Source organism: Sciurus carolinensis, chromosome 18 (assembly GCF_902686445.1).
Source record: "Sciurus carolinensis chromosome 18, mSciCar1.2, whole genome shotgun sequence".
In the NCBI taxonomy this organism is placed as follows: Eukaryota; Metazoa; Chordata; class Mammalia; order Rodentia; family Sciuridae; genus Sciurus; species Sciurus carolinensis.
This window is the reverse complement of record NC_062230.1, coordinates 15,064,874-15,080,429: the sequence shown is the minus strand read 5'-3', so window position 1 is coordinate 15,080,429 and position 15,556 is coordinate 15,064,874. Positions and strand designations below refer to the sequence as shown.

Genomic DNA, 15,556 nt, shown 5'->3' with positions numbered 1-15,556 from the left:
CATTTTCACCCTTCTAACCCCTCTCCACCTGGCACAGCAGCCAGAATGGTGATCTTCAAATACAGATGAGATCTTTATGATGTTTGTTTTGCTTTTGATTCCCAAGAAAGTGAAATATTTGCAAGTATTAAACCTCCTCCCAGATTTCCACAATCACCCTGAGGGCTGTGGCCCTTCAGATTTGCCCAGGGGAAGCTGACGCCTGTTTCCATAACCATATACTATATAACGACATGGCCATGGACGTAGTTTATGATGTTCAAAACAAGAGTTCATAGAAATTTTTGACGTTACTATTAATTACCACAAAATCATTTCTTCAGTCATGGAAGATGCAGTTTTATATATAATGACATCATTCTGGAGAGAGTGTGTTAAGCACAGGACTGGGTAAGGAAGCAGGCTCTGGCCCCACAACAGGACAACAGCCACACACAGGTGATTCCACCAGGCAGCACCATATGCACACCAGCACCCAGTAGCCAAGTGGGATCCCCTTACCATTTCCCTAGAGTCCCACAAGCATCCCACCAGACCGCTACAGTAACCTTTCAGTTTTCTTCTTCCTGGTCCTGGGAATTGAGCCCTGGGTGCTCTACCACTGAGCCACGCCCCCAACCCTTTCCATTTTTAATTTTTATTTATTTTTCTACTTTTTGTTACTGGGGATTGAACTCAGAGGGACCCTGTGACACAGACCAGGTACCCCCATCCAAAAGACCCTTGCTATAATTAAGCTTCTCCAGAGACCCTTGCCATAATTGTTTTTATTAACAGAATACCAGCAAAAATTTCTGCAAAGAACTCAGTGTGGTTTGAAACTTCCTATTTTCTGTAAGGGCTAAGTGCTCTGACTTGAAAAGCGAAATCTGTCCACAAACTTGATGATGCACAAGAATTGTTACTCCTGTTTTCTGTGGTAAAGACTTGTGAAACCTTGAACTGCCTAAAAGTATGGGACAAAGAGTAACTGTTATGTACCCCACCCACTGACATATAACCCCCCCACTGAGAATAAAGATGATTAAAGACTTTCCAGACCTGAGGTCCAGAGATTTTTTTTTTTTTTTAGGTGATAGCCGCTCTGCATGGCTGCAGCTAATAAACCTGCTAATTTCTCAGGTGTTTCCTATATCACCTATCTCTAAATAAAATATAAAAAAGGGCTGGGGATGTGACTCAGAGGTAAAGTGTGCCCCTGGGCTCAATCCCCAGGACCCAAAACATAAAAAATAAAAAGATTTTAAAAAATAAAAAGTAAAAACCACTAGAGGATGTAGCTCAGTGGTAAAGCGCCCCAAATTCAAACCCTACCAGGATAAACAAAAAGCAAGAAATGAAATAGTATTTACCCAGGAAAAGTTCACATGGACCAAACTTCATCAGCCTAGTTTCTCTCTCAGATGCTCCTTTGGAGACACTTGCAAAACAGAACGTCAAAGATCTCGACTCTCAAGTTTGAATTCAGAAAACTAAGAATATTTCAGTCTTGACCCATTTCAGAACCGATTTCTCAAGTTTGGTCTCAGGCTTATTGCAAAGAACAAATTCAGAAAGTTCATTTAAAATACCCCTTTCACACTGCCAACCTGCAGAACCAAGTCAGACTGTGCTTCCTGTGACATCGTTCACAACTTCTCACAGGGCCTTTTGGTGACATCTGGTGAAAAGGTTTGATACTGCAGCCTTCCACTAGCATGTTGGCTGTCCCCTAAACCCTGGATACCAGGCAACTTGGCCTTTATTTCTACCCAGGGAGAGGCTGGATATGCCAGCCCAGGCTCAGCTCCAGAGAAAAAAGGAAGCATCTGAGGCAGAGAAAGATGCCACTTCCCATGGCTTGCTTTCTGCTTGCTAAGGTAGAGTGGCTAAGATTTAAGACTTCGAGCTCCTGAAAACACGTGTCCCACCAGCAAGAGGAAGCATTCAGCTTTTGTGCCTGCTCTTACCATGCATCTGCCTTTATCGTAGATCCAAAACTGTTCCTGCAAATTGAGGTTGATAGTTCAAAGGCCGACTTCACACTTTACAGCAGGGCCAGAGCTGACTGGCAGGCATGGCAATGATCCTGGACAAGCCACCGGAACTGCAAGACCATCCCACCCCTGCAGCTTTGGTTTAGTTGGCTATCCCAACGGTACTCCTCAGAGGGTTCTGTGAGTGCCTGGGCCACACTGGAGAGGCTCATTAAATAACATACACAGGACATCCAGTGGCATCTGACCAACCCAGTGCCATTCATGCTCCATACCACTGGCTACCACGTGCAGGTACGAATTGGGACTACACAACCTGCTCAAGGTGATTCATTGGGGGCCAAGATATGGCTTCACCCCCAGTTTTGCCAACCTTCCATCACCCAGGGTTCCTCAAATAGTTCCACAGAAGCGCCCCTGCCACTAAGGAAAGTGGATCCCTCTTACCCCAAACAGACTGAGTCAGAGCACGGGGTTGCTGAGGATGGACTTGGAACTGCATGCAGACCTTTAACACTGAACTGTTCTCCACACTCTACTACTCATCCGAGCACTTTCTACCAAAACCTAAACCCTTCTGGGTCCCATTGCTGGGCATGTGCCACCTGTACCCACTGCGAGCAGCTCGAGTGCACCCAGGCCAGCCAATCTTTGCTGTGCTTCCAAAGGGCAACCACTAGGAAGATGCTTGGCTCCCTTTACCAAAGATGTACTTATTCAAATTATGCTGCTGCCATGTTTTCACCAGTGGGAGAAACTAAACCAGTTAACAACACATTTGATGAGGGTGTGGGAAAATTGACAGAGGAAATAGAACTTTCTGCACAGCAACCTAGCACTTCCAACAAAATTTTAAATGGACAACCCCTTCAACCTAGCAATAGCAACTGAGACCACAGTGTACATCATAGCAATGGGTAGAGAGATCACCACATAGCCAATGCCCTAGTACTCTGCATAGTACTGTGCAGAGCTTGGGTGAGACCTACTAGCACCAGCAGGCAGACGCCATGATGGAGTCAAGGGAAAGCAGGCAGCACAGCAGGCAGGGCACGACCTTGATGTTTATGGATGTGTTCTTGCAAATGCACAGAAATCTCTGGATTTAACAAGACATGAAGACTTAGTTCCAGGATTTGTGACTGAGGAGCAGGAAACTTTCATGTTCCTAATTTGAGTACTTTTGAGCTGAGTGTCTATGAAGAGTGCCCAAGGAAAAATATTAAACAATCTGAGCTTCTCGGCAGAAATCTCAATGTAACACTAGAATGTGCCAACCGAACCTGAAGATGAAAAAAACGAACTACTAAATTCACAATCCCTCCTGATAAAACATGGGCTCAGGTTGAGTGTCCAGTATTTGAAACTCACAGGACCAGAAACGTTTTGGGTTTTCTGATATTTTCATATACATAAATGAAGTATCTTGGGGAGGGGACCCACATGTAAACACAAAAATTCATTCACATTTCATATACACAGGACTAATTTTTTAAACTCATTTTAAAACTTTTTTCTGAGGTGTTGGGGATTAAATGCAGCACCTCGTGTGCTAGACAAGTGCTCTACCACTGAACTACACCCAGCCTGAAGATAATTTTATACAATATTTTTAGTGTATGTTTTGATTGCAACCTGTCATGTGAGGTCAGGTATAGATTCCTTTTGTGATGTCAGCCTTCAAAAAGGTTTGGATTTTGGAGCATTTCAGGTTTTAGAACAGGGACAATGTACCTGTAATGCTTTTGTCCTTTAGTCTGGATGCTCTGGAACAGTGTTGTCCAATAGGAATTTAACATAAACCACCCACCTTGTTTTTAAATTTCAAGTAGTCACAAAAAAATCAGAAACAGATGAAATTAATCTTCATGCTTTATTAATCAAGCACACCTAAGATATCATTTCAACACGTAAAGGATGTTTTTAAAATTACATTTACATTTTAATATGGTCTTCAAAGCCTGGTGTGCTTTGATTCTCCATCAGGATACACCTCAATGTGAATAGTGAGTTTTCAACAGGGATTTGTATTTAGATTTCACAAGACTCAGTTCTTAGCATGTGCAAGGCTCTGCATTAAATCCCTAGCACCAAAAAACTCCCCCAAAATTTGCAGTTACAAAATTGCTTCACAAACCCAGGATCCCAACATACTTCCAGGTTTTCTTTTTTTTTTTTTTTTTTTTTTTTTTTTTTTTCTTCGAGTTTTAACAAAACATTTATTGTCTACTTCCAGGTTTTCTAACAACTGAATTGGGTGGTTTTTAAACTTAAAATTTAGCTATGCTGCTACAATTCAAGAGCCCATGGCCTGAGCCAGGCATGGTGGCTATAATCCCAGCTGTTGGAAGGCTGAGACAGAAGGATCACAAGTTCAATGCAAGCCTCAGCAACTTAAGAGAGGCCCTAAGCAACTCAGCAAGACCCTGTTTCAAAATTAAAAATAAAGGGCTGGATATGTGACTCTGTGGTTAAGTGCTCCTGGGTTCAATTCCTGGTACAAAAAAAGAAGAATTAAAAAAAAAAAAAAATCCATGGCCTGCATGGCTAGTGGTTGCCACGCTGGACAGTGAAGTTGTAGGAAAGTGGCTTATCCAAGTATGTCCCTAGACCAGCAGCACCACCTGCAACATTCTAAGTACAAATCTTGAATCCACACAGACCTAGAATCAGAAACTTGGGTAGGACACACTGAAAAGCCCCTTACCATTCTGATGTGTAATGACACTGGAAAACACCAGCCTAGAAAAAATGCCATTAAAAGAGGCAGCACAGACCCAGTCTAATCACCTATTTGAAGGATGGAAACAGAACAGACCCCTCCCCCATTATATTTAGAGGCTATGATTCCAGAAAAAAAGTAGCTGCTAGGATTTTTGTTAAGACAAACTTTCTCAGCGGACGCCTGGATGTTAAGGCTGGATTGTGGGGCTGAGGTCAGGACCAGCTCGGGTATCATTCCATTTCTCCTCATCCTTGATCCCCAGGGTCCCGGGCAGTGAGAGAGCTGTCTGGTTTCAAGGTGGCAGTATGAACCTAACGCTGTATTTACCTCACCAGCGGCAGAGAACACCACCTGCACTATGTGAGATCACAGCCAGCAGCAGAAAACATCAGGCCAGCAACGCCACATTGGTTCATCACCCAAATTATGAGAGACCATGGCTGCCCACTTCAGCTCCTTCTGCTTGGGTTTCCTCCTTGTTGAAATCATAAAATCATCCCCAGTATTCAATCATAAAACCTCCAGTACTCAAAGAAACACTCTGCCTGCTATCATGGTTTTAAATTGCTTCTGGAAGTTTCTATCACTTCAACACCAGACATTGCTTCATCTTGAATAGGTAGCGTTTTGTGACTTTCTTCTTGCAGTTGACAGCAAACCCAGGTAGAAACAAGCTGTCTCACAGGCTAGCTCGTCACCTAGTTTAAGAAGTCAGCTGTGGTAGACGGCATGTGGGTCCAAATGCATGCCCTTTCTCAAGAGCAGTCCAGCCCTGAATCAGGACCAGGCACAAAAATGACTTGTGTTCTTTCGGGGACTGAGGGCCACCCTGGACAAGAACCTTCAATAATGTATTCCGCTTCCTGGGTTCAGACAGACACCTCATTACAGAAGCCACATGGGCAAACCCCACACCTGTGGTCAGTTGTCTGTTGTTTACATGCTAGAAACTTCCCAAAGACTGGATCCTGAACCAGTTTGCTGCCAATACCAATCTAGCTTATTCAGATATCACTTTTGAAGCCACCAAATTTTGTTCCTGTGGTGACATAACCTGCCTTGGAGTATCAATATCCCTCTGTTTATTTTGCCAAACATTGGAAATGTTCAAGTTTGACTGCTTGCCATGGGAAGTAAAAAAGTACTATCGCATTAGTCATGTGCGAAGTTAAACTGCGTGGAATGATTTCAGGTGCAGCGCCAAAAAAGATACTGTGATGTCATTTTGCTTTCCACCTGGAAGAGAACAGAAAGAATCAACTATTTCAGATGCATCTTGATTACCTCAAAGTGGCCAATCTTTCAGGAGTCTTGGAGTCCAAGTAAGATGTCCCAGGAGCAGTTACGCTATGGACTGTTGTGATCTGGAGCTGGAAGGGACTGTGCTTGTAACTTGGGGCTCATGTTCACCTTCCTGGGGAAGCATGTCATGTCCCACAGTTGGCTGTAACTGTACTATGACTACTGGTCACAGAACTGCACCCAAGATATACACACTGACCTGAGTCGCTGGGCCAGCCAACTGGAGGATGGCTTAGACTCTGAAGCACTGGTTGCTGAGCACCTAGAGAGAGGAGAGACGTGTTCTACCCCTTCTTGTTCACCCAATTCAGGCATGGACAACAAGCAACTGAAAGTAACACACACTTCTCCTTTTATTCAAGGGCAAGTGCAGAGCAATGCTGCTGCTGAGGAAAGGTGCTAGCACCAGGGGTTGAACAATGTCCCCCAAATCCTGCTGAAGCCCTAACCCCTAGGGCCTCAGAGTGTGATCTGATGTGGAGACAGGATCTTCACGGAGGTGAGCAAGTTCAGGAGAGCGAGTCTACGAATTAGTCCCTACAAAAAGGGGAAGACAGGCCCCAGCTACACACAAGGGAACACCCTGGGAAGACAGAGATCTCGGTGATGCAACCACATCTCTAGGCTCACCAGAGACGGCTGGCAGATCGTGAGAAGCTGGGAGACGCCTGAGCAGATCCTCCCTTTGCTCTCAGAAAGAGCCAGCCTGCTGATCTCTATTTTGGCTTTCCAGCTTCCAGACAGGTGAAAAGAATAAATTCCTATTGTTGAGGCCACTTGGCATACAGTACTTAGTTACAGGAAACTAATGCAGCTAACCTCCTACTTTAACTCAGAATCCAATTTTATCACAACCCCAAGTGTTCAAGAGATACTTAAGATGAGCAACTTGGTATGGAACAATGCTCAAAGTCTGTCCACACCCCACCCTGCCCACCCCGGCCCCAGGGGGTTCAGGCTGGTTCTCCTGCACGCACGCACGCCGGCTCAGTCATGGTCAGGTGCCTCTCCTCACCCAGCTCTGCAGCTGTGGTCCAGAGGGTGCCTGTGCTGAATGCAGAAGTTGCCATGGCACTGCACACAGGCCAGCTGCAGCATCTCCTTCTTTCTGCATCCTTCTTTTGAGCATCGGTATGTGAAAACCTGGGAGAGCAAAATCACTTCCGTGAGCTGGGCTTAACAGTCCCCAACAACGTCACACACTCGAGAAACAGGTCTCAGCTACCTGGATGAAGACATCATCCTATGTCATCCAAGGTCCTTTGGAGACACCTTAATGTCAGGCGAAGAGACAAACACAGATTAAGGAACTGGCAAAATTGGGGATCATGTGAAGATGGTCAGGAGTTGTCCCCAGAAGGCTGGGAAAACCAGAGTTAAAGGACTTTACACTTATTTATGGTAGCGTAGGTGTGAGGTATGTAATGAAATGTACTGATTAACATAGTTGATAACTGCAAACCAGGATCTATAACTAGAAACTGATGTGTGACAAATGCCAATTCCCTAGAAGAAAACGTCTTTCATAAGACAGAAGTTCCATGTGCGTGCTTGTTTTGGAGAACGGCAGAACAGGGTGAGGTCACTCACCCAAGAAATCAGGTGCATGAGAACCACCTGAATGAGCCTCCCAGGGGAGAGCAGTACACAGCCAGGGGACCCAGACCCTGGGGGGTGGCCTGGGGAAGGTAGGGTCCACAGTCCAGGGGACAAGGAGCCTGGAGAAGGCTCAGTGAGGCCAGTCTCTTCAACATCTGGTTAAGGAACAGATTCCTACACTGATTCTGGTTCTGCCCATCCTGAAATACTGGAGAATTGACAGAGAAGAGATTTTCTGAAAGGGATAATCCCACAAGAGCAAAGAAGAAAAAGAAAGAGATTTTTGAAAATAAAGAGAACACAGAAGAGTAATGACAGACTTGGCAGGTAAGACAAAGGTCACCTGTCAGCTAGGAGAAGACCACAGAGAAAACCTACTCATGGGAACTGGGGGAGTGGGACAATACAGTGGCTGCAGGCCTGTTTCAGAAGCTGACTCCATGACCTCTCCCACAGATGGGGGTCAGAGGGAGGTTGCTGCCTGGGGAGTGCAGCATGGGGAGGGGGAAAAGGGAAGGAGGGAGAGCAATAGCAGGTTGAGGTGCCACTCAGACCCTGGGCTGCTCTCTCCACTTGGCTCCCAGAACCCTGGGATATATATATATATATATATATATATATATATATATAACCCATGAGCATATCCTCTAGGCAAGAGGAGGGACGCCTCTGGGGAATCCCATTAGCCCAAAAGAAAAACCGAAAGACATGGACCTCAGGAGCTTCCTGAGCGAGTGGACCAGGAAGATGACCCACAGCGAAGGCTGAGTCCGCTCTGCACCTGCTAAGTAGCCAGCTCCAGAGCACAAGCTTGAGGACACTTACTGTGACACACAGAAAGAGCAGGTAAGAAAGCAGAGTCAAAGGACACATTCAACAGGAAAAACCTGTCAGGGCTCCTGTGCCAAAGTAACAGGAATCCAGAGAGAAGAAAGGAGAGAGTGGAGGAAATTAGAGACCAAAAGAACATTCCAGAACCCTGGAGACAGAGTTTCCAGTGAGAGGGTCCACTGTGTGCCCAGCACAGAGAAGAATCTTCAAGGTGCGGAGAAAAACTGGGCCAGGGTTAGGGTGGAAAAACCCAGAACAAGGGATCTCTGGGCTGTTGTCCTAAAAGTAACAGAGTCCTGGACACCCCCATAAACACCTCCAATGATACTGGGAGGACAGAGCTGGAAGAAAAGGTGTGCAAATGACAGAAGAGCAGATAAGAGCTAAATCCTCAGTACACAATGCAGCAAACAGATAACAGCTAAAACTGAAGAGCAAGCAAGACAGATCGGGGTAGAACAGTCATGAGCAGAAAAAGCAGTTACCACGAACAAGCAAGCAGGACCCACTGAGCGTGAACACACTGCCTGGGGAACAGGGACCTGTTGTCTTCCTACCACACTTCCTCCCAAATGAACAGATAAACAACTTCAGTGAAAATATGGATGCTCCAAACCAAGAACACAATGTCTGGAGCTGGGGACACAACTTAGTGGTAAAGTATGCCTAGCATGTGCAAAGTCCTGGGTCCTGTCCCCAACACTAAAAAATTTAAATGCTGAATGTGTGAATTTTATAATCTTTTACCTGCTTAGAAGTAAAAGATTAGGAGTTTAGAAAATAAATGTGAATTGTATTAGCAGAATGGTTCTATTCCTTAACTCTTCACCATGGGAGAAACACTGGTTTATTCCTATGAAAGAAGACCCTAACTTAGAACCCCTCATGTTTAGGGACTATTTCCATAACTAAAAACTCAGGCCATTCACAACAAAAGAAAATAATAATTTATCATGAAGGGATTAACTTTGTACATAAATAAATCACAAGAACTAATTTTTCACAGTTGGAAAACTGACCTACTTCCCCCTAAAGAAAAATCAATATTCTCAGGTCATAGAACTGATCCAGAACTTGTCCTTACCTTCTCTTTCTTCTCCCCAGGATGATACTTGCAGTCTCTGTCAATGTGCTCTCCAACCACCACATCTGGTATCTCTCCCCTTTTTACAGGGATGGGGATGTTGCAAAGTGGACACACAGGGACCTGGACATTCTAAAGATAAAGAATGTGAGATGATATCTGAGATCTACACAAGGAAAAGTTAAAGCACAAGCAGAGCACACAAACTGGCATCTGACCACTCCTGAGAACCAGGCAGCCCTGGAGCCCGACGGCCAGCTGCCTCCAGGGCAGTTGAGTGGAATCCAAATAAAAGACGATCAACCAATTGTGGAAAGAACCTTCCCTGAGTAAAAGGATCAGGGAGGGAAGCTGGTAAGATCAAATGGGTGTCTCAGGACAGCCAGGCTGTGTGTCCAGCATGTACAAATGAGAGGACCTGCCCTACACCTTCAGATTAGAGATGACAAGAAAAATACTGACCAAAAGGTCCTCCAGCTCGATTCAAGTGCCAACCACTTCTGTGATCCTCTGGTGGCTTCCCACATGGCTTTACACATAAGGAAGAGTACCTCAGTGAACAGAGAACACACACTGAGGCAGACTGCTTGACCCATAGTGACCATTGCTGACTGCGCGCCCAAGGCTGCAGGGGCTCTGGAGGGAATGATGGGCCACCCAGCAGCTGAATGGTTAAAACCCTGAGCCAGGCTGGGTGTGGTGGTGCACACCTGTAATCCCAGTAACTCAAGAGGCCAAGTTCAAGGTCAGTCTCAGCAACTTAGCATGGCCCTGAGCAACTTAGCAAGACCCTGTCTCAAAAAATTAAAAAACAGGCTGGGGATGTGGTTCAGTGGTCAAGCAGCCCTTCCTAGTACCAAAAAAAATTAACAAAATAAATAACAGGGCTGGGGATGTGTGGCTCAATGGTAAAGTATTCCTGTGTTAAATCCCCAGTACCAAAAACAAAACAAAACAAAAAACAAAAAACCCTGAGCCAGGACAGGAGCTGAGGGAATGGATCATGAAAACAGTGAGGTGGCAGTTACATTAGACAGGTGGCTGTAATCAAAAAACTGTGGGGCTTGCAGGCTGTGGGTGGAGCTGAAAGTTTCAGAGTGGTGTTCCTCAGTTGGCAAGTTCCTCTGCTGGCAGAGAAATAATGCATTATCAGGTGACTTCCAGCCAGACTCCTCCCACAGGGGGACCTGGGAAGGACCAGTTGTCACATGAACAGGATAGCTGGTCTAGTCATCAGTGCCTGGTAAACATGAGGAGTGAGTCACACTCCCACCTGCCTTGATGACCCAGAGAGGGTGGAGGGGCCAATTCTGGTCAAAGCATGTGATTCCAAGTTACCCACACTTCATCTGCCACCAGGGTGAAGTGGCAGAATTCACTGAAACCAACTATGAACCACCCAGAAACAGAGTGAGCACAGCTGGAAGACACCTAAAAAAGCCAACAGAGGTCTGAAGACCATGATGAGTTAGCATGTTTTCAGGCATCTTCCAGTTTCTATTGTGTACTATTTGAATCACCTAAAAATATACCAAGGCTGCGCAGATACCCAAATGAATAAGCACCTTTAACACCTTCCTGATTAGACTGCATGTCAAGTCTGAAACATTTCCTTAGCTCATAAAAACACAGCTGTTTTCTCTTGGTGCAATGGATCAAAGGAACCAAGTACTTTAACATTAAAAGTGAGCTTTGAAAGTTAGGTTGTGTGTATCAAAGTAAGGCAGCTGCAGCTTGGCCAAAAGGGAGGAAAGTTTCCCTGTAGCCTCAGGGATCAATCACATCAAGGGCTGCAGTCTGCCTCCCAGACACAAAAAAGAGATACCAATACGGAAAAAAAGTGCTTTAAAGAAAGACTATGGCGGTTTCTAACCACAGGGCTCCTGCTGACATTCCAACTATCCCCAAAGACCTACCGCTTACTGATGACTCCTGTGCAACTAATCCAGTAGAGAAATCTATTCCAAACAACTTGTGTAGCCAGTAGGGCCAAATGAAAATTCTTCAAAACAGGTTATTTCACCGCAACCCACTGTCCCCCTTCCTCCTTTAAAAACCCAGTCCTCCTACCGTGAGGGGACACTGTCTTGGTTGCTAATAAACCTATGCCTCCTGATTTGCAAATCCCTCCTATGCCTAGATAAACACTATCTCTGCATTTGTGTTAACCTTATTTATGGTTCTGTGGTTCACAGTTATAATTTGACTCCAAAAGTCCTGAAAAATAAAATCTCAGAAACTTTAGAGCTGTACTGTCTAACAGAACTTTCTGCCATGGTGGAAACACTCCTTACCTGTGCTGTTCAATACAAAGGTCACTGGCCACATGTGGTCACTGAACACTTGAAATATGGCTGGTGCATATTAAGTGACCACCTGAGGCTACTGTCTGCTATAGTGGACTGTGAAGCTTTAGACAGTACAGATTAGAACCTTCTGAACAGAGTGTGATGAATTACCTTCTTAAATGCAAAAGGACACTTATGGCCAGCATAGGGAAAATGATCTTTACAGAAATCTTGATTACATGCATCACACTTTAGTGGAAGAAAATCTAAAAAATACAAACAAAACAGTAAAGACTTCTAAGGATTAGAACAAAACAATTTTAGCCCATACTAAGTAGGTACTTACCTACACTAAGTGCTTCATGCTTATAAGATAAATCTAGCAATAAGTGATCACATGTAAGAAAACAACTTTAGGGTTTTGCATTTAACAATGCCAAATTATATTTAAGGATCTATCAGGCTCTTTTCAAGAGAGATCCCATTTCAAGAAGCACCACAGTTATTTTATTTTTTGGTATCAGGGATTGAACCCAGGCGCACTTACCCACTGAGCCACATTCCCAGTCCTTTCTTGAATTTTATTTTAGGACAGAGTCTCACTAAATTGCTGAGGCTGGCTCTGAAATTGTGATCCTCCTGCTTCAGACTCCTGAGTCACTGGGATTACAGGAATGAGCCACCACACCCAGGGCACCACAGTTATTTAAGCATACACTTGACACAGGCATATGTGGATACTCAGTAATAATGTTGAATAGAACCTATACCCCATGCCAGAGTTCCAAAATTGATAAGCCATGAAGGTCAAGACATGGAGAATTATCAGTAATGGCCAAATCTCCCAGCTAGGGGCCATGGGGCACACTTTTAATTCCAACTATTTGCAAGGCTGAGGCAGAGGATGGCAAGTTTGAGGACAGTGTGGGCAACAAAGCAAGACTCCCATCTCAAAAACCAAACCAAACCAAAACAAAACAAAATAAGACACATTTGTCCCCAAAAAACAGTCAACAAAATACCATTTTCTATTAATGTGCTCTTAAAAGTACTTACCTAGTTGCTTGCAAGTCTTTTCTGAACAATGCTTTCCCAAATCAGGAAACTCCATGATAAGAAGTATTAAAAATAGAGGTGGCAGTTCAATATCACCTAGGAGAATTAGAAGTTAGGAGGAGAGAAATGAAGTCTCCAGGATTTATAACATCAGTTATTGAAAGCAAACAGACATCCTCTAGGGAGCACTAAATGTCCAAGTCATCATGGGCCCTTGCACAAGAATGAAGTATCACAAATTCTTGTCGACTTTTCAGTCAAAAGAAAAACTGGAGTTTTAGCACAAATACCAGCCTCACAACCAACTCCATGATCAAAGATAGAGTACTTTTCAGTCCTTTTAATCCCTAATTCATGAAGTTCACCAGACTTCAGCTTTTCACTAAACCACATTTCAACTCATGATGAAAGGGGTTTCCCATGTTCAATTCGCACAGCTGCCAGGGAAAATTACAGTCCTGAAGGACTTTAAGTCACAATTTCATTTATTGAATATACTTGTTGACATAAACAACTCTGTTACCAGGTGCTAAATCACATTAGCTGACTATACTATCCAGAGAAAATTTAACTCTGTCCCTTGTCTCCCTCTGTCTCCCTGATGCATTGAGTTTTACTTAGAGCTTATTCCTTAATGATATAACTAGCCCAGAGTTGATCATTGATCAGGGAGAGGTGCTAGCCATTAACTCACCATGGAGAACACTTAAGTTGCTGCACTGGAGAAAGGACCAAATAGGGGTCCAGAGGGTCCCTCTATGACCTTCGTCCACCCAACCTCTCCAAGCTCTTGTCCCTCCCGGAATTCAACTAACCAGGATATTTTTCCAGATCTTCCCATCACCTCTCTCCATACACCTGGGGCCCTCTCCTAAGCTGTCCCGTGCCTGGAAGATTCTTGACCCAGTTCCGTCCTTTGGAACCTCCATTTAAAATGTCATATCCTCAAAAGGGTCATCCCTAACATTCTTGCCAGCTCCTATTTAGGCGAAATGCCCTCTACTCTTCCTTTCCCAAACCACTATAACTTCCAAGGGCTGACTTTTGTTGATTTTGCTCATCTTTTACAGATGGGCTCGACACAGTGAACACAGACTAGGTGTCCAGGGGATTTTTTGTTGTTGTTATTCAGATACTTGACCAGAACCTGGTCTCAATTCCAAAATGATCTTATTCTTCAGCACTGCACTGGTCTAAGGATGCCTGGAACGGAGAGGGGGTCGGGGAACTCACTCTACTGTGACAGTGAAGCCGTGTCCCTACAGGGCTAGACTGACTGCGAGGAAATGCGAGCACCGCTGGAGGGTTGGTTTACGACCCCCTAGGCTCTGGCACAGTCCCCTGTGCCTCGGGCAGACCCCAACCCCTCACAGCCCATCCCGGTACCTGGTTCTTGGCGGGGACCAGAGCAGCCGGGGCCAGTAGGTGGTGGCAGAGACAGAGAAGCGGTGACGTTGTCCGTGGTCAGCCACAAGGATCAAGGTAGCAAGAACGATGGCACCTGGAAACACACCAGGATGCCCAAGGCGCATACGCATCCACCAGGAGAACAACATCGCCGCGCCCCGCAGGTAGGTCCATTTATCCGCGGCTGCCGCGTAGGAAAGCCGCCCAGCTCGGGCGTTCCGGGCGCGCCCCGATGACGTCACCCGCAGACCAGCCAATCCCGCCGCGCTACGACGACGTCAGCGGTCATCTGGCCAACCACGATGGCCCGCGCACTCCCCGCCCCTCCGCCTCCCTTCTCGAACTGTCCGGCAGCGTCTAGCGGCGCACGGCTGAGTCACGGTGAACAGGCTGCGCTCGGGCGCAACCGGGTTTCGGGCTTAGTTGCCTAGTCGCCAGCCGCGGCCTGGACCGCCTCTGGGAGCCGGGTTTGAGCGGCTGGACCGCAGCGGCAGGTCGCCGGTGGGGCTGGAGCCTCCGTTTCCAACAGGTGTGACCTTGACTGTCACGTCGAACTCAGGGAAAGAAACCCCGAAATGTGCGCACGCCCCACCAGGCACCCCGATTTTGGTGTGTCGCTGCATTTGCTCCATTGCACCCTGTCCTCTCAACAAATATTTATATACGTATTATGTATATATAGTACATAATGTGTGTCTACATATATATGGGTATGTGGATATGTGTATACACACGTGTATATGTACACATCTGTGTGTGTGTGTGTGTGTGTGTGTAGAGAGAGGTCTTTCTCAGAAGTTGTGTTCTGTAAAGTCCCAGCAAACATAAGAGACGAGGGCTGAACAGCAATCTCCTGGGGAAATACAGAATCGGGTCTCTCTCAGCCCATTGTTAACATTGCCTGCGTTGAAGGACACCTTATTTAATATGTGGGTTCGTGACCAACATCCCAGCAACATGTGGTCCAGTCTTTGGGGCAGGCGGCTTGAGGAAAGGGATTTCCTCCTTAAAAGAAATACCCTTCAGAATGTGGCCCTCTTCTATAAGATCTTTGTGGTACTTGGAAGTAGTAACTCTCTTGCTGGTCTGAGGGCTGGCTAAGTGAGGGCCAAATCAAGTTGCTGATGTGGCAGAGCAGAAAGGAAGGACCTAGGCGACCTGATGACATTGTTGAGCTGCTAAACAAGGTGGTTGTCTCTTTAACATGAGATAGCATGTTCACATTGTTCAAGGCATTGGTGGTGATGTTTTCTAGTATTTGCAGTCAGAAGGATTCTTAATTTTAATA

The 15,556-nt window shown here is 45.5% G+C and overlaps 1 protein-coding gene across 1 annotated transcript; it reads right to left on the bottom strand.

Annotated features, from left to right (window-relative positions):
* Nucleotides 1–3,816: 3,816 nt before the first annotated feature.
* On the bottom strand, nucleotides 3,817–14,476 carry Zfand2a (zinc finger AN1-type containing 2A). The gene is made up of 7 exons (XM_047533955.1): nucleotides 14,248–14,476; nucleotides 12,862–12,957; nucleotides 11,977–12,071; nucleotides 9,518–9,649; nucleotides 7,019–7,146; nucleotides 6,203–6,265; nucleotides 3,817–5,937 (listed from the first exon to the last, which is right to left on the bottom strand). Exons 2-7 carry the CDS (start codon nucleotides 12,914–12,916, stop codon nucleotides 5,922–5,924), a joined length of 489 nt encoding a protein of 162 aa, XP_047389911.1. The 5' UTR covers nucleotides 12,917–12,957; nucleotides 14,248–14,476; the 3' UTR covers nucleotides 3,817–5,921.
* Between the last annotated feature and the right edge of the window lie 1,080 nt (nucleotides 14,477–15,556).

Coding starts and splice junctions, on each gene's coding strand:
- Zfand2a (XM_047533955.1), bottom strand. CDS start 12,916: ATGGAGTTTCCTGATTTGGGAAAGCATTGTTCAGAAAAGACTTGCAAG. Junction 7,147..9,517: donor CTGGGGAGAAGAAAGAGAAG/GTAAGGACAAGT, acceptor TTGCTCTCCCAG/GTTTTCACATACCGATGCTC. Junction 6,266..7,018: donor GACCACAGCTGCAGAGCTGG/GTGAGGAGAGGC, acceptor TCCTCTCTCTAG/GTGCTCAGCAACCAGTGCTT.